The sequence below is a fragment of the Megalobrama amblycephala genome, linkage group LG3, assembly GCF_018812025.1.
Source record: "Megalobrama amblycephala isolate DHTTF-2021 linkage group LG3, ASM1881202v1, whole genome shotgun sequence".
Taxonomy (NCBI): Eukaryota; Metazoa; Chordata; class Actinopteri; order Cypriniformes; family Xenocyprididae; genus Megalobrama; species Megalobrama amblycephala.
In genome coordinates this window covers 61,356,625-61,375,769 of record NC_063046.1, presented here as the reverse complement: position 1 = coordinate 61,375,769, position 19,145 = coordinate 61,356,625, and the positions used below count along the sequence as shown (strand labels likewise).

The 19,145-nt window shown below is 37.9% G+C and overlaps 1 protein-coding gene across 1 annotated transcript in view; it reads right to left on the bottom strand.

Moving 5' to 3' along the window:
• Window positions 1-5,219: 5,219 nt before the first annotated feature.
• Window positions 5,220-19,145, bottom strand: part of LOC125265855 (protocadherin-16-like) — a 204,641-nt gene continuing 190,715 nt past the window's right edge. The window contains exons 17-26 of the mRNA XM_048186393.1: window positions 8,488-8,566; window positions 8,235-8,390; window positions 7,738-7,882; window positions 7,458-7,630; window positions 7,245-7,373; window positions 6,973-7,158; window positions 6,643-6,887; window positions 6,092-6,234; window positions 5,791-6,015; window positions 5,220-5,674 (exon numbers count right to left, since the gene is read on the bottom strand). Coding sequence (XP_048042350.1) covers window positions 5,505-5,674; window positions 5,791-6,015; window positions 6,092-6,234; window positions 6,643-6,887; window positions 6,973-7,158; window positions 7,245-7,373; window positions 7,458-7,630; window positions 7,738-7,882; window positions 8,235-8,390; window positions 8,488-8,566 — 1,651 coding nt within the window. The 3' untranslated portion in view covers window positions 5,220-5,504. The remainder of the gene's footprint in view (window positions 5,675-5,790; window positions 6,016-6,091; window positions 6,235-6,642; window positions 6,888-6,972; window positions 7,159-7,244; window positions 7,374-7,457; window positions 7,631-7,737; window positions 7,883-8,234; window positions 8,391-8,487; window positions 8,567-19,145) is intronic.

The window sequence follows — 19,145 nt, the reverse complement described above, 5'->3', positions numbered from 1 at the left end:
TTCTCTCAGCCGTGAAAGGGGTGAAATTAGGCCAGTCACTCACTGTAAAACAGTTCCAGAAACTGCTGGGTCTGATGGCAGCTGCGTCCAACATCATACCTTTTGGCCTTCTGCACATGAGACCCTTACAGTGGTGGCTCAGGACCAGGGGGTTTTCTCCAAGGGGAAATCCCTTTCGCATGTGTCAAGAGAAATAGAGTGTTCTCTTCCAAACAATTTGATAAAGATTTTAAAAGATATAATAAAAAGCAGAAATTTGCTAAACTTGAAGAATCTCTGGGGTCTATGAAGTTTTCATAAATGAGACAAAAACACATGCTGTGAGCTCAAGTGAAATGTATACCACATCCTGTAAAAATGACAACTGTTGCATTATGTGTGTAGGTGAACATGGGTTCTGGGGGATAGAGGCATTGTTGTGTGTAACTGATAAGAATGAAGACAGTTAGGAAATAAATGTCTAGTAAGGTAGAAATCTGATAAAAATGTATAATAAAAAATGTGTGTATTGCTTAAGCCATTTACGCAAATAGGAAATGCATTGACGCAAGTAAAAAAGGTGATAGACAAGTATCCTGGTAATTGACGCAGGTAGAAACCACATGTGCGTAAATTAAAGGATAAAGTGCGTCAAAAGAGAATATAAATACAGGGGCCTTTATAGCTCTCTGTGCAGTTGGAGTAGTAGTAGTAGTTGTGTAATTTTGCTGAAGAAAGAAAGAGCATACAAGCAAGCAGCAAGAGGAAGTCTTCGCCAGACCACAACCCTCAGAAGATCAAAGAAGACACCTGATTTTCTTAGAGAAGAACATATATTGAATAGAGAAGAGGGTAAGCTTTAAAATGTAATTATTTATCTGGCCCATGGAACTTCCAGCTTAGCTGGCATAAAGTGGTGTATTTAGCTTTTGCCTTTGCAAGAAATAATAAAATGAGAATGGGGACTGCCCTCAAACTCTGATAGTATTGTCTCAGTCTGTTTATTGTTGTAAAGTGAGAATCCATTTGGGGTATCAGAAGTTGACGGTCTGAAAAAGATAGATTTTTATAAAAGATATCCCGACGGACTTTACAAAGTCAGTCAAGGTTGCCAACCAGTCGCAACAGAGTGGGCCGTGGGAGTGCATTAGCAGGCATAGCTGTCCTCTGAGGGCGAAGAGCCAGCTGTGGTGCACTGAATGGAAGGCTAACCCACCCCACCCAGGTAGGCTTGGTTGAGATCTGAACCGTAGGCCTAGGAGGTACGGTAGTGATCAGAAGTAGACCCTGAGATAATATAATCTAAGAAGAAAATATTATATGCCTACCTGACTCCTCCTGAATCTATAAAGGTAAACCTTTTGCAGGAGTTGAGTAATATGAATAGAGGAAGTGGCTCGTGACCAAGAAAGTGTTACGTGGTCGCGGCAGAAACCACCCAGGGGGTGACGCGGCACACATGATCAAAGTCACACGGCGATGCCGTCGTGCTCTGGCCATGTGGAAATATCCCTGGTTCCTGTCCCAGGGACCCGTGCTGGTGACTTCTGTTCGTCGCGTAATGCTTATGACAGATGCTTCCCTCACGGGCTGGGGGGCGATCATGAGTGGTCGCTCGGCTCAGGGTCTATGGGAGGACCATCAGCTCTCCTGGCACATAAATCGGCTGGAGATGATGGCGGTGTTTCTGGCTTTGAAACACTTTCTCCCGGACCTGAGAGTGATCGCATATATAAACCATCAGGGGGGTCTGCGGTCTCGCCAACTGTATTACTTGGCCCGTCGGATCCTCCTGTGGTCCCAGGGGAAGCTGCTCTCTCTGAAGGCAGCGTACATCCCAGGGTATCAAAATGTGGGAGCAGACGCCCTGTCGAGGCAGGGGCCGAGGCCCGGGGAGTGGAGGCTTCACCCAGAAGTGGTGGACCTCCTGTGGAAAAATTTTGGTCATGCAGAAGTCGACCTGTTTGCTTCGGGAGAGTCAACCCAGTGTCCGCTCTGGTACTCCCTCACACATCCAGCACCCTTGGGGCTGGATGCCATGGTACAGACGTGGCCGAGGCTGCGTCTGTACGCATGTCCCCCGATCGCTCTGCTCCCGGGAGTTCTGGACAAAGTACGCCGGGAAGGGGTCAGCCTGATACTGGTGGCCCCCTTCTGGCCAACCAGGATATGGTTCTCGGACCTAGTGTCCCTCTTAGACGGCTCCCCAATGGAGCTTCCTCTCAGACAGGACCTCCTGTCACAAGCGGGCGGTACGATAATTCATCCCCGCTCAGATATGTGGAAGCTATGGGGGCCCCCTCAGAGGCCAGGCTCATAGATGTCGGTCTCCCAACCGAGGTTGTGGAGACCATTCTTAACTCCAGAGCTCCCGCCACGAGGAAGCTGTATTCCTATAAATGGAATTTATTTGCTACTTGGTGTAGACAAAATAATACGGACCCAGGTCACCATCAGATCATCACAAGAATCTGAGCAAGTCAGCATCTTCAGAGGGAACTTTTACCTGGTGGAACATCACTTCCACATCTGTCATAATTGTCACAGGCTCCACAGTACTCCCATTAGAGTACTGGTCAGGGCTGGTCCTTGAAGAAGTTGCTCATTGAGGGAAGTTCCCTGGAATGAAGCTCCACAGTCAAATGTGACAAAGTTTATGCTTGGTGGGATGGTGCACTCCATCATGTGGAAGGTACCATACCTTTCCATCAATTCGACTGAGGTTTGTAACCTTCACTGCATAGCCATTGGTGATTACATCATTCAAAAAATCAACATAATCGCGATGAAACAATGTATTCTTGAGCAATTTTTTTTAAGGTTTAACGCACACTGCTTAGCAAGGCTGTGGTTGTTTGGCATTTCCACATCTTTGTTCTTTAATGGTAATCCAATGCAGTAGTGCCCATCTCTCAGTGTGGTTGATTGAAGAACCTAAAACTGATTCTGACATTTCCATTTTTTCTTTCTGGCAATCTTCAGGGAAGTCATATTTGAAGTCTTCTAATCTGGAAACAGGTATTAGATTAGAATATACTTATGTTGCTCCATCTTTAGTTTGGTTGCAATTACCATCTCTCAGTGGTCACACTCACTCTGCACCCTTTGCTCTGCCATTGTGGTAAGGAGGATACTAACTGTTCGTCCCCAGAGGTTGAGTTCAGTCATAAGTTTGTCAGTACAGAAGGTTGCATTACTTCCAGGGTCTAGAAAAGCATAGGATTTCACCACTTTACTGCCTTTTCCTGCTTTAACTTGTCCTGGAACAATCGACAGAATACTGTTTGCCTCGTTGTCTGCAGGTTTACTTTCTACATCTACAAAGCCACTGGTAAAACATTCTGGTCAAAACAGCAGCAGTTTACTACCTACACATATATAGTTAGTAAATATGTATGCAATCTTTGTACAGTCTGCTTTACCATCATGGTATGAATCTTAACCAAACTGTTATTCTCACCTTTTTTTTCCCCAGCCACTAACATTCACTGGTCTAAACTGAATCCACTGTCAAAACTCTTCACGCAGTCAGCGAAACAGAAGTCAGTAAGGACTAAAGAGTGAATCATTTTTCATTTCATTTAATGGCCACGTCTTCCAAAATCCATGAAGTCTTTTGTCATTCATACTCCACCATCTGAACAACACAATGTATTTGCAGCACATTTGTCAAATGTTAACACACTACTTTTCAAACTGAAAAAACACACTCAAAACAGAATGATGGCACATTTTGTGCATTTCTGCAGTATTTTGAAATGTATAGAATGTGTAGGTCTTAGCAGTAGAATATTTTCAATAAAATTACTGTTAAATAACAATCATTTCAAACACTTTGGAAATTTCAGATGAGAGCTATAGGGTGCTCTGTTTTTAGCCTTGTCATCTTCTACTATCATTTATACTTTTATTATTATTTGTATTGGTACTGTTTTTATAAGTAAAGTGTATATTTTCTCTTAGTACAAGAAAAAAAAAAACTGATCACACGTGTTAGTCACCCTTTCAAAACCTCATGCTTATCTCTTGATCCTGCTGATGTATCACAAATTGCAAATGATGTCTCACACACACCATAAGTGTTAGTGAGGCCAGCAGGGGTGTTTACAGTGATATAGTGATAGAGACACTGTGCTGTAAAAAGCACTATCCCTTGGATGACACATTAAACTGAGGTCCTGACTCTTTGTGCTCATTAAAAAACTATGGCACTTCTTTTAAAGAATAGTGTACAGATTTTTTATATGAAGACACATTGTCCAAAATCTTCACACAGTCAGCAAAACAGAAGTCTATGCAGACCAAATTGTGAATAATGTTTTATTGCTTTCACACAAAATGCATTCAATGACCACATCTTCTTTTGTCATTCACACTCCATCACATGAAAAACACTATATATGTGCAGCACATTTTTCAAATGCTAACATATTGGTTTCAACATTAATAAAGCAGAATGATGGCAACTTTCATGCATTTCTACAGGAATTATTTTGAAATATAGAAAATCTTAGCAGAAAATTAAGTAATAATCATTCTAAACAGCTAATTGCAATTTCATCTGAAAGTTCACCCAGGTGTTCACCCAGCTTTCTTTGTTCTTTGGGCTTTTGCAGTTAGATTACTGTATTTTTATTCAGCAGAAATCTGTATTGTAATACCTTACGCAATATATTTACACTTTACTGTTTGTGATTACTATACTTTTTTTTTTTATTCAAAATTTATTTTAAAAACTTTTGTTGATGTAGTGTGTACTGAATGCTCTAGTCAGTGTGTCTATGATCTGAAAGTTTTTAAGCAAATGTTTGATTTTATCAGAAGATTCAGGGTTTTTTTAATGTAGTTGAAGATTTGGTGCTTTTTAAAGTTGAGATGAAGTATTAAAGAAATGTCTCTTAGCAATTGTGAAAAACTGTAACATGATTTACTGTGCTGCACATTTAGTAAAGTTCAAAATTATATATAATTTATATAACATCACACACACACACACGTAGTCAAGTGAACAACAGATGCAAATGAGAAAGTTTAATGTTCATAACATTATGAAAGGCAATTATAAGAAAGCTAAATAAAGATTAACGTTATTAAAAGAGTGAAGAAGTTACATTGTGATTTTGAAACTTGTAATAAATCAATAGAAAAATTCTGAAAATATTCAGTACATCTTTTGATGATCTGTTGTGACATTAAACTAAGATTTTTTTTTTTTTTTTTTAATTGTGAAAACCAATTACTTGTGAAAGCAGTACAAAAACAATTTATAAACCATTTGGCTTTACATTATCCTTTAGATAACAATGATTACAGCAATATTAAGACGAAAACATATAATAAATGTAAAGTGCTTCGAGGGCACTTAAAATCACTATATAAATGTCATGAATTATTATTATTAATAAACATAATCATGGAGTCGTGTCATTTATGTCCTCTAATTCAATTATAAAATAAACTTCTCTTTTTGATTAAACCTTGTTCACTTCTTCACAGCAGAAGTGGGGAAAGGGTTGATAGACGAATCATCGCAGACAGAATGAATGTCTTCTCAGACAAGGGCCTTTTTCACAGTCACACACGGTTGCTTGAATGGTGCTATCCTGAAACAGCCTCTGCTGATCAAAAACTCTCAGGACAACATTGTATTTGCCCTGCTTCAATGTAGACTTCGGTTTCAGAAAGAGACCGGTTGCTAAAATGGGCACATTATAATAGTTAGACATGAATACAAAGCCAGCCAGATATTTAAATGTGTAACGTATGAAAGAATGAGATTAATTTCTGTTTAATACGTTAATAATTGCTCACATGTTTCGTTCATCACGGTGGACCAATTTTTACTGGTTTCTCCTTGAGTCTCAACAGTAAAGGGACCAGCATAAGGAGGGTCATCTTTGTCCGTTATAGAGAGAAGCACTGGGGCTGAACCACGATTGCACATTTCTATAGTCCTTTCATTAATGACAGGAGCGTTGTCATTTACATCCGACAATTCAATTATCAGGGTTCCAGTACCAGTTGCTGGAGTCTTATCTGAACACAAGCACAGACATTAGAAAAAGGCTATGCTAGCATGATTTCTTCTCTTTAAAAAGAAAAAACAAATTACCATCATCCACAGCCAGAATGATAGCTTTGTATTTGCCATCTTTGACATAGGAAGACTCTCTATCCATAGGTTTCCTGACTTTAATCAATCCAGTGTCTTGATTTACACTCAGCCAGCCGTCAGGATCATTGCCAATTTTATACCTGGAAGGAACCAAAACATACAAAACAAGTTAAAACTACAAATGTTCAGCAAGTGTTCAGCAACAACTTAATGCTGATTCGATAAAGTTTTGTCATTTGAAGTTCAAAAGACATACAGGCAATTTTGAATTTGAATTCTGTGTAGAAGAGATTTGACATTGATAGGTGGCTGCTAGACAGTTGTTAAGACAGTTCTCAGTAGTTACTTGTGCTAGTGAGACTGTTTGACACAACAAACAAACAATGAATTAATTAAAAATGTGTCCACCAATGCAAGTCTATGGGATTTTTATTGTTCAACAAGATCTGGAAATCTCTAGAGAAATCAGTCAGAATTCTCAAGTGGAATAATGAAATGTTGGTGGTCTGATTGTCTGGGAGGGGAAAATAATTTGCAACATTTCTTACGTTATCTTCTGTGACTTTCCAATATCTGGATCAGTGGCTGTATAAGAAACCAATTCAGTATCAACCGGTGAATCTTCAGGTTTGTAAATAATCTCCTCCTTTGGATCAAACTCTGGAGGCTCATTCACATCTTCTACATTCACCGTGACTGTGGCAGTGGAAGTGGCCAAAGAACCGACAAACGGCTCATCGTTCTCAACAATCACAGACAGAATGTATTGCTTGTTCTTCTCAAAGTCCAGAGGCTGAATGGAAAAGAAAGTGTCTTTTTACTAAAGTTAAATCATCACAACCAATCGCCTGTGCAAACACATGAGCAACACACAGTACCTTTACAGTGGTGATGACGCCCTCTAGCTTGTTGGGTCCAGTACTGACATTGAAAAACCCACCCTTGTCTCCACTAATAATGCGATATTTGGTTGACCAGGCAGGAGATCCCTCTTCATCTTCATCAGTAACTGTAAGTTTGGCCACTTCAGCCCCTACTTTATTCTCTGGGACAGATACAGTGTACTAAAACAAAGAGATGTATGATGCATATAAGTATTAATAAAGTTAAAACACTATTATAACATTCTGAATATATCAATATACATTACCGAGGTTTGATCAAACTGAGGTGCGTTATCATTGCTGTCAGTCACAGTAATAACAGCTGTGCCATTGGTTGAATAACCTTTTCCTTCCATATCAGCAACAGCAACTGTCAAAGTGTATTTGGACCATTTCTGAAAGGGAAGATGTTTTCTGTTGAGTTTGTTTACATTAAATCATTCTTCATCACTGTGAGATCCATTCATCAGATTTCTCACCTCTTTGTCCAAACCTAAAGAATTCACATAAATTCCTCCAGTAACAGTGTTGATTTGAAACATGTTTGGATTTGGTGATTCTGGTTCTTGCTTGACAATTGAGTATCTGATCACACCATTGTCAGTATCTGGATCATCTGCATCAGTGGCTGTGACTGTCATAAACTCATGACCTTCAGAGAGAGAAGAATAAAGACTGATTAGGTGGTACGAGCTGAAGAGGGATTTGGGGGAAAACTGCTAAAAACAATTTCACAGAGAAACTGCACCATACACCTACCTATTCCAGCATCTTCAGGAACATTTCCATTGAATGGATTTTGAGTAAAAACAGGCTTATTATCATTTTGGTCCAGCACATTTACAATAATTTCCATTGACTCATGTGCTACATTCACATCAACTGCAGTAGCATGAGTCATAAGCTAAAGACAGGAGAAGAAATACAGGCATGTTAAGAGACAAATATCTGAGGTGGTTTGAACACAAATCAAAATTAGAGTTTCTTTTACTTTATGTCTGTTAGCTTTGACACATCAATATGTAAATTTAGTCAGAGAAAACTGACTTAATTTTTTAGAATATATACAAATATTATTAAAAACAAAAAAGTAAGATCTCTGCAAACACATGAAAAGAAAACTGTCAATACATTTCACAGGTCCTTTTTATCTGATTAACTGATGACAGATTTCCAAAAAATAAGAATGAGTCCAACACTGAAATACATCAAGAACTAACTATTGATTTTAAAAGTTAAAGTAAAAATCATCTTACTCTGTATGAAGCTTTTGTTTCTCTGTCGAGTGGTCGAGTCACATACATATTCCCTGATAATCTGTCTATAGTGAAAGTCCCATTAGGGTCCAGATCTGCTCCTTCACCTGTGATCCTGTATGCCATCTGAGCTTCAAGAGAATAGTCCGACTTTATCTAAATACAGAAAGTGATAAGAGAACAAAATCAATAACAGATAAATCTCTTTCTCATCCATTTAGTTTTGAACATTCCCTTCATGACTTTCACTCACCTGGACCAGCTTTATTGGTAAAGGACCTCTGCTATTCTCTATTACATTGATTGGAGGAATAATCCAACCTCTCTTTGCTCTCTTTAGACCCGTCGAAGACTTTGGAAACATCAGAACCAGATTATCAGAGTGAGATTCCATCTAAAAAAGTTAGTAAAATACAATGAGCAACAATTGATACAATTTAAAACACACAAGCCATCAAATATTTGGATAATTTTTGCATCTCAAAATGTTTACTAGCCAATGGCTATATCAGTATATATCAGTCTGCAACAGTATTAATATATAGGGAGGATAAAATGTTTCAGTCCCTATTCAATAATCCAATTTAGGGTGATTCAGGACCTCTTCGCTTCCTGGCTTGCAGTACATTACTCCATTACATGTAATAAATGGAGCAGAATATAAAAAAAAAGCGTAAAAGCTTATGCAATCTTATTTTAGGCTTCAGTTCTGCATAAATTAAACATCATCAGACTCATTTTGTGTTTGAGAATGATCAGAGAGGGCTGAGACAAATTACATTCACCAGTAGGGATTGGACATTTCATGAGTTTATCACACATCTCCAATAATTAGTCCTAAACATGTACAGAAACTGATCATTGAATATGTTCATAGTAAAGCAGCACACATAAAAACTGAAATGTCCACTAGAGGTCAGGCTTGTACTGTACTGACAGCAGTTTCTTGAAGGAACTTGTTTGTACCTGTGGAGAGGAGATGTTCATGACCGTGTCCATGTGATGGTCCTCATGATGGTGGACACGCTCAACTCTGACAGACACCGTGTGCTTCTTGCCACTGGAGTCCCAAGCGTGCACAGAAAACACCTTGTGTCCTTCAAGAAGATCCACTTCTCTCTTCAGTGTTACAGTCCCATCCGTGTCCACATCAAACCACTCGTCAGAGGACTGAAAGAGCGTTCCTGTTCTTCCATCGCATGTATTAAAAATTACTGTGAGAAAAAGAGATTCAAATGGCATAATAAATCATTTATGTAGTCATTTATGTAAACCTGGTTCCCTGAGAGAGGAACAAGACGCTGTGTCAGTATCTGATGCTGTGAAAACACCCTCCAGGTGTGACGATGGTCTGAAACAATGTTTGCAAAAGTACCAGTACTTCAACTTCACAAGCTTGCACTTACATTTAATCGTATATAGAATATAATATGCCTCTTTGGTGTGCTGTCCGAGGGGAGGGCTCCGAACTCACAATTTGGCCTGAACCCAGAGTACACGTGCCCATTCCTTGGCTGGGAATTTCCAACCAAAAAATCAAGCTACCGTTTTTTTGCCATAGTTCCTCATGTGTGAACTCCACTAAGAAACACACTGCAGACAGTCCGGCGAGAGCAAGAAAGAAAGGGAGAAATCCATCTTGTTCTCTATATCCTCAAGCTCAACATCAGATCCTCAGGATCCTGCTTCATGTAACGCCTCACAGCAGCAGAACTAGTGCGACAAGTGATGGCTGATGTTCCTCATTTACTCATAAAGATGGTGAGTCTTGAACAAGATACTTTTAAAGTCATTTCAATGTGAGCAATTCAAAGATCTGTTAAATGTGGCTTGAGCATGACAAACACCCATGATCTGATAGCATCAGCTACTGACGACACATTGATATTAACATCACTAATCAACACTCATTGTGAGCTACAACAAAAACAAATTTAGTAGAGTTTATGCAATTTATAACTGTTATAGTCCACAGTTAAAAAAAAATTGTGTAGAGAGATTATTTAGACAAATACTAAAAATATTTAAATTTAGCGAGAAAGTGCACTGATTAAGTTGTTTCATGGCAAGTAGAAAGAACTATTGCAATCTTTTTTAATACATGGGGAAATATACTATTTCATGTAGTTACAGAGTAAGTATGACATTATGGGCCGTAAATTAAAGTGGAGCTTGTTACACTCTTGTTTTGTATAACAAGCACCACTTTAATTTATGACCTACTACATGAAATAAACAGTATATTACAATGTATGTATTAAAAAAGATTGCAATAATGTGTTATTTTCCTGGTTGTTTACTCTTTTATTCCCAAGACTTTACATATTGTTCCCCTATACTTACACGTACTTACTGTATAGGCACGCTCTAATTACTCGAAGTTATGCTGTAAATTCATTGTAATTATGCAGTACTTTAATGTTAAGTTGCTTCAGTGTTTTATTTAAAGTGATTTGTGAACACAGCTTACCTCTTCCTAGTATTGTTCCTTGGTGAAGGTGATCTCTGTGCACTTTAAACACCAGCAACTCCGTCTCAAAGCCAGGAGTACATGAAGACTCACACAAAAGGAACTAATTTGAAAAATATTACATTTTGAAACATATATGTAACATACACTTGAAATTTAAGTTATTTTGATTATTTAATCACTTCCAGCACAACAGCAGTCTATGTGAGCTAAACTCTGGATCATTTATCATTGCTTTGGCACTAAATGTGTTCAATGACGACACCTTTCAAATTACAATTCTTTTCACACTCAGACACAAACACAAGCAAAACTTGCACGTTTACATAGTGTTTGGAAGTTTTTGTTTGGATTTTGGATGTGAAATTTACAGCTGTACTAATCTGAACATTTGTAAGAAGAACAGTGTGAAGAATTAAAGTGATATAAGTAATGAGAAATGTGTCCTAGTGATTGTAATAAATAAATAAATAAATAATAAACAACTGTAATATCAGAACCTTGAAATCACTTTTCAAAACTCTAGACACAAATAGATGTATTTCATGAGTTCACATGATCATAAAATCAGAGGGAAAATATGTTTAACGGGTTTGGTGTGATGTCCATGCTTAAGATTTTGCTCTTAAGATTGAGCTTTTAGATTACGGGAATACAGGATTACAATAAAATAGCTTGCCATGAGTAAATGGAAGTGACTGGTGTAAAATAATGTTCACTTTGACACGTCCTGTTTAAACAGCTCATTTAGTGTAGAGACTTCAGAAGGATCCCGTCGTCGGGAATAAGTGGTTTATTTTAATGGCATCCTCCTGGATCACATCAGAGGATTATATGTTTGTTCAGAGCATTTTGTTCTGATAATAAACTTTTGTTGACAGATGAAACATCATGTCTAGGAAAACTTTTCAGTGTAATTTAAATTGATTAGATGTTTCATGTGTAAAATATGAAGTTGTACATTTGTGCAGAGATTATATGTATTTTGTAAAACATTTGCAAATGAAGCACAACAATCACACGCTGGTTAAAGGCAGGGTAGGTAAGAAATTTTGTTCCAAATTTGTTTAAACTTTCTATATATATACATGCATAATTAAAATGTAAGAACTCTGATAAAAAGAGTATAAAAATCGAGTGACTCTAGACCGTTTAATCTGTATTAAACACAGCTCATTATTTCCATCCGGGACGAAACATAGGATTGGCTTAGGCGGCTGTCACTCTCTCGCAACCATGGCAACCACCCTTTTGCCACACATGACCTGCCCACTTGCGCGCGCACGTTTGATTTGGGGAATCCAAGAGGCATGGATCCTAGGAGAAACAGCAAGCTAAATTCACAGTACCGGCCTATGCAGTTAGTGAAGGCAAACCAGGCAAAAAAGGAAGACAGTAACAGTACAAGAAAAGGCAATGAACAAAAAGTCTTTGGATAAACAAAGAAATAAAACGCGAGTTAATATCGGCGTGGCTCTTCAGCGATGGCGAGAACTGAGGGAACTCAAGGGGCTGAAAAGTGACTCCTTGATGGCTTTATTTCTGCTGGACAGGTAAATCTTTCTTTTTGTATTTTGATCATACATATTTTTTTTGTTTATTTTTTCATGAAGCATGTGTCATTAGCACACGTAGCTGCGTAATATAGCTAACATAACATTACTTAGCGAGCCGTAGTAGAGACGATAAATAATGATAGCTATAGTGTTGAATTGTGCATAATTTTACCCTCTGTCTAACTATTTTACCATGTTCACCTGTAAGTTTACCTGCACGTTTTTTTCGCCTTTGTTTTGTTTTTATATTCTCTACCTATGTTTACTGATGTCTTTATCTTGTATCTGTGTGTGTCGTACACACTTTGTTGTATGTGTGTGTTATTATTTTGTGTCTGCAATGCAGTTGTGAGTTGATATTTGGGTGTATGTTACTCTGTTGATCTGTAGAACAACGTATATGTTATGAATCTTACACGAAATTCATCTTCATCACAGTGTAAATGATGGTAATGGAAAAACGTGTATCATGCAACCTGTTTTTAGCTTTGCCTTATAGATAACTAGCTCGTTAGCAAATCAAAAAATATATATTTTAAACTTTACCAATATCATTATGCTAGCTTGATAGTGAGTACTAAAATACATCTTGTTTGTTTATCTTCATAATTATAAAGTTATTTTTATTACATGTGATTCTGACATGATGTCACTACATGCACTGTGCTCCTTCCTCTCCGCTCGTCTCAGGTAAATAATGCGTCTTCCAGCTCAGTGGTCGGAGTCGCACGTTCATGCGTTTTGGGGGCGTGGCTTTGGAAGGAGCCCAGAAGGGAGGGAGTGGAGTGAATGGAAATAATGAGCTGTCTTTAAAACAGTCGTGAGAGGTCTACAGACACTCGATTTTTATACTTTCTTTTTCAGAGTACTTACATTTTAATTATGTATTGATATATAAATAAAGTTTAAACAAATTTTGAAAAAAAGTTTTTTATACATTTTTTTGCCTACCCTGCCTTTAAGTGTGAGAGTTAACAAAAGTCTTAAAACACTTGACTTCATATAACAAAAGGAAAAAAGTTAGTTTTGATAAAATCAACCCCTGCAACATACAAGTAACACAGTGGCATCAACAACACAGGCAACTCTTTTTTTTTTTTTTTTTTTTTTTTTTAAACCTTTGATATTGCTTTTTAGTTGTGGATGTTAAGATGTTTTTAACTTTTTAATACTAGAAAAACTTCAACTTCATTAAACATTAATAAATGTGCATTTATAATGTCAAAAATAAAATCAGCTTATATTTCTATATATATATATAGGTAAGTGCCCTGCACAAAATCCTACCTTACAGAGGAAAATAATGAGCCCCAATCGCAGAATCTTCATTGTCTCCATTTGAAGCAAAATGTATCAAAAGGTCCTTCAAGTCTTACTTCTTTGTTGGTTTTTAAGATTGTAGAGCTATTTAATTGCTTGAGTTGTGCAAGTCCTCGCACATGTGACGTGTTATCTTTTTAGGAGGTGGGGTTTATTTCACACATTGTTTGCTGGCTGGTATGTTTCCTGCTTTGAGTGTGAATGGTGTCAAGTAAAAAAAAAAAAAAAAATTAAACACAAAATTTAAACTACCTGCATTTGTCAGTGAATATAAGGAACAGCTGTGGCCAAAAGTTTTGAGGATGACACAAATATTAATTAAAGTCTGCTTCCTCAGTGCTTCCTCAAAGGTTACTATGGTATACTGAAGTATAATTACCAGCATTCATAAGTGTCAAAGGCTTTTATTGACAATTACAATAAGTTTATTTAGAGCAGTAACACTTTAGATTACAGCCCAGAAAGTACTGTGTAATTATAACGTATTTACAACATAACTTCCAGTAATTATAGAGTACCTATAAAGTATGTATGTGTAAGTATAGGGGAACAATATGTAAAGTCTTGGGAATAAAGGGGTAACAACCAGGAAAATAACAAATTATTTATACTGTAAGTATTTTAGAACTAAGGGGTACTTATAATATTATGATAGACAACAATCAATTTAGCAAGAACAAACACTGCACACCTTTTTGTAATAATAGTGTACAAATATATAAAGGCTTTTTAAAACCTTACGGGGTAGGCTACATATCAGTGCATTTATACAGTATTTTGTGTTTGCAAAAGTGCACTGACTGAGTTTTTTCAAGGCAAGTAAATCTACAATATTGCAGTTTTTTAATACTGGTGATGTACACTCGTTTCATGTAGTTACAGGGTAAGTACAATAAAAAAACCCACATGCATACACAATCTGATATCACTTGGAAACCTTTATTTGAAAATCATCCAGTAGAGGGCGATATGATGTATCATAATGACTGTGGGCTATCCAGGCTACTAACAATATAGCTTATAATTGGCAAAGTGAAGGCTCAAGACAATGCAAGAAAGGATGACAGACAGAATCACAAATGATTCAAGTCTGTTAAAAGTATGGTAGAGGTATAAAGTGATTATCTGACAAACTCGAAGTAACGCGCATACGTCTATCTCGTGAATGTACAGTCTTTTTCTGCCATCTTCACCCATTAGCCAATTTTCCACTGGTCAGCGCAAGTACAGAGGCCGAAATCAACCGCGTTTCCACTGTCAGGCCAATAGCCTCGCAGCACTCCTGTAAAACCCACCCTAAACACGCCTTCACTGGACTACATCACACAATACAAAGTTACACTAGCGAGAGGGAGATGAATGAAATAAATCGCTAAACAAATATATCAGAAGCTGTAATTTAGTCTTTATTTACAAACTTGGACACCACACACGACTATTGACTGACCACAAACAGGTAATAGAACTTACAAACCCGATTCCAAAAAAGTTGGGACACTATACAGATTGTGAATAAAAACAGAATGCAATGATGTGGAAGTTTCAAATTTCAATATTTTATTCAGAATACAACATAGATGACATATCAAATGTTTAAACTGAGAAAATGTATCATTTTAAGGGAAAAATAAGTTGATTTTAAATTTCATGGCATCAACACATCTCAAAAAAGTTGGGACAAGGCCATGTTTACCACTGTGTGGCATCCCCTCTTCTTTTTATAACAGTCTGCAAACGTAGACTGAGGAGACAAGTTGCTCAAGTTTAGGAATAGGAATGTTGTCCCATTTTTGTCTAATACAGGCTTCTAGTTGCTCAACTGTCTTAGGTCTTCTTTGTCGCATCTTCCTCTTTATGATGCGCCAAATGTTGGCTGGCCATTTCAGTACCCGGATCCTTCTTCTACGCAGCCATGATGTTGTAATTGATGCAGTATGGGGTCTGGCATTGTTATGTTGGAAAATGCAAGGTCTTCCCTGAAAGAGACGATGTCTGGATGGGAGCATATGTTGTTCTAGAACTTGGATATACCTTTCAGCATTGATGGTGCCTTTCCAGATGTGTAAGCTGCCCATGCCACATGCACTCATGCAACCCCATACCATCAGAGATGCAGGCTTCTGAACTGAGCACTGATAACAACTTGGGTTGTCCTTGTCCTCTTTAGTCCGGATGACATGGCGTCCCAGTTTTCCAAAAAGAACCATTTTAAATGAGCCTTGGCCCAGAGAAAATGCCTGTGCTTCTGGATCATGTTTAGATATGGCTTTTTTTTTTGACCTATAGAGTTTTAGCTGGCAACAGCGAATGGCATGGTGGATTGTGTTCACCGACAATGTTTTCTGGAAGTATTCCTGAGCCCATGTTGTGATTTCCATTACAGTAGCATTCCTGTATGTGATGCAGTGCCGTCTAAGGGCCCGAAGATCACAGGCATCCAGTATGGTTTTCCGGCCTTGACCCTTACGCACAGAGATTGTTCCAGATTCTCTGAATCTTTGGATGATATTATGCACTGTAGATGATGATAACTTCAAACTCTTTGCAATTTTTCTCTGAGAAACTCCTTTCTGATATTGCTCCACTATTTTTGGCCGCAGCATTGGGGGGATTGGTGATCCTCTGCCCATCTTGACTTCTGAGAGACACTGCCACTCTGAGAGGCTCTTTTTATACCCAATCATGTTGCCAATTGACCTCATAAGTTGCAAATTGGTCCTCCAGCTGTTCCTTATATGTACATTTAACTTTTCCGGCCTCTTATTGCTACCTGTCCCAAATTTTTTGGAATGTGTAGCTCTCATGAAATCCAAAATGAGCCAATATTTGGCATGACATTTCAAAATGTCTCACTTTCAACATTTGATATGTTATCTATATTCTATTGTGAACAAAATATAAGTTTATGAGATTTGTAAATTATTGCATTCCTTTTTTATTCACAATTTGTACATTGTCCCAACTTTTTTGGAATTGGGTTTGTACTTGTGGCATTTTGCAGTCGTTAAAGTCCACTTTCTAATAAAAATTTTCTGTTTTTTGTTTGTTTGTTTGTTTGTTTTTTTCTCTGAACAGTTAAATTTTGGGCTAAAAGTGTGTTGTAACGCAGCCACAAAGATCACGCTCCAATTCTCTCAAATTTTCCCACCAGACACTAAAGCAGTTAAGCACAGAAATTGCAAATGATGTTTCACACACACAAGGTGTTAGTGAGGCCAGCAGAGGGCGCTCACCCTGTGGTCTGTCTGGGTCCCAATGCTCCAGTATATTGATATGAACACCATACCGTCCCTTGGATGAGACATTAAACCAAGGTCCTGACTCTGTGTGGTCATTAGGGGCTTTCACACTGGGTAGTTATAAGAGCTCAGTTAAAAGAACTAGCCAAGTAAGGTGTACATTTTAAAACTCTTAGTAATAAATTCAAACAAATCAATGTAAAATTCTGCATTTGATTCATCTGTCTTTCTACCCGTGCATATCTGATCAATCTGATGGACAAAGTCATTGATTGTTTCCTCACTCTTCTACTCTAATGAGTCCCAACTGAGTCAGGTTTTCTCTGTGCGCTCTCATACGATCCAAATACATTCAGGACAGGTGAACTGAAGTTTGGGTTTCTGGTTAAAGACTGGTGCTAATATGTTTTGCTTAGGCTGAGATTCAGTACAATTAAAATATGATCTGGCCTAGTACATAACAATGAATTCAATAAATAACACATTATGGCCCGGTTTCACAGATAGGGCTTAGCCTAGCATTTAAGTAGCTTTGAAGAAGAAGAAGAAGAAGAAGAATTATATTATTATTATTATTAAGTTATGTCAGTACAAGTTGCTTTCAGTTAAAACAGTTCAAACATGCATTTTAGTCTAGGACTAGCTTAAGCATTTATCTGTGAATCCAGGGATAAGTCTGACAAAATTAAATATAGCCCTGCATAAATTTATTGTTACATTGATTTTATTTTGACTTCTAGCACCAAATTCACTTTTCTAACTCAAAATTGTTAGAGACCATAAAATCGAGGAAAAGATGCTCTATTAGTGGCAAACAGATAAACTAATAAACAGTACAATATTAAAGGTATAGTTCACCCAAAAATTAAAATTACCCCATGATTTACTCACCCTCAAGCCATCCTAGATGTATATGACATTCTTCTTTCAGACAAATACATTTGGAGTTATGTTAAATAATGTCCAGGATAATCCATGCTTTATAATGGGAGTGGATGGTGCCCCAAAATAATTGGTGTCCAAATAATTGCACCCATCCAATATAAAATAAGTCCACAGGGCTCCAGGGGGTTAATAAAGGCCTTCGGAAGCAAAGAAATAAGTTTGTGTGAAAAAAACATCCATATTTAAAACGTTATAAAATGTAATCTCTAGCTTATGCTAACTGTCATACGCTCGTTCACGCGAGAGTGGCGTCCCAGCTTGTGACTTAGGAAGCAGGAGCAGTGTGAGCTCCGGTGACGAACACGGAAGTGCAGATGAGAGAGCAAAACAAAATACCAGTCACTAATTAAAAGTACAAAACTACAATTTTTAAAGAAAAATGTCAGAGGATTGATATAAACCAAGAGGAGACAGAGTTTTTTGCCCAGCCATATTTGTTTGAACCGGAATACTGACCAGGAACTCCGGGAGATGGAGGAGGCTGCCGGAGCAGCGGCGCAAACAGCGCCCTGTGTGAATGCAACGCTCCGCTGTGGTGGTGTTCATCCGGGACATGCGAAGCTATACCAACAGAGGCTGAAAGCGTTTGCTGCCACGAATTGGCATGCCTCCTTTAGAAGTTTTTGATGCTGCCGGTGAGAGGACTGAACGCTGCTGTATGACACAATATGAAGGCTTTCTGCTTTGGCTGAGCCAAAATGTATTTGAAGTAGTATTCTCCTTACCTCATATAAACTGGAGGTGTCAACCAAGGCCTGAAGGACCTGGTGGTACACAGTCTGTGGAGTAAGTATTTTTTTGTGCGTCTGTATATTATGTTGTTATTGGTGTGGGCTAGCTGTATTTATTTGTTTTACAGTCAGGTTGGTGTAATACCGAGTGGTGCTAGTTTTCAATTTTAAATTGTACAGTGGTGCGAAAAAGTGTTTTGATTTTGTATTTTTTTGCATGTTTGTCACACTTTAATGTTTCAGATAATCAAACAAATTTAAATCAGAATCAAAGATAACCCAAGTAAACACAACATGCAGTTTTTAAATGAAGGTTTTTATAATGAAGGGAAAACAAAATCCAAACCCACATGGCCTTTTTAAGGTCATGCCACAGCATCTCAATTGGATTGAGGTCAGGACTTTGACTAGACCACTCCAAAGTCTTCATTTTGTTTTTCTTCAGCCATTCAGAGGTGGACTTGCTGGTGTGTTTTGGATCATTGTCCTTCAGCTTGAGGTCACGAACAGATGGCCGGACATTGTCCTTCAGGATTTTTTGGTAGACATCAGAATTCATGGTTCCATTTATCACAGCAAGTCTTCCAGGTCCTGAAGCAGCAAAACAGCCCCATCACACTACCACCACCATATTTTACTGTTGGCATGAT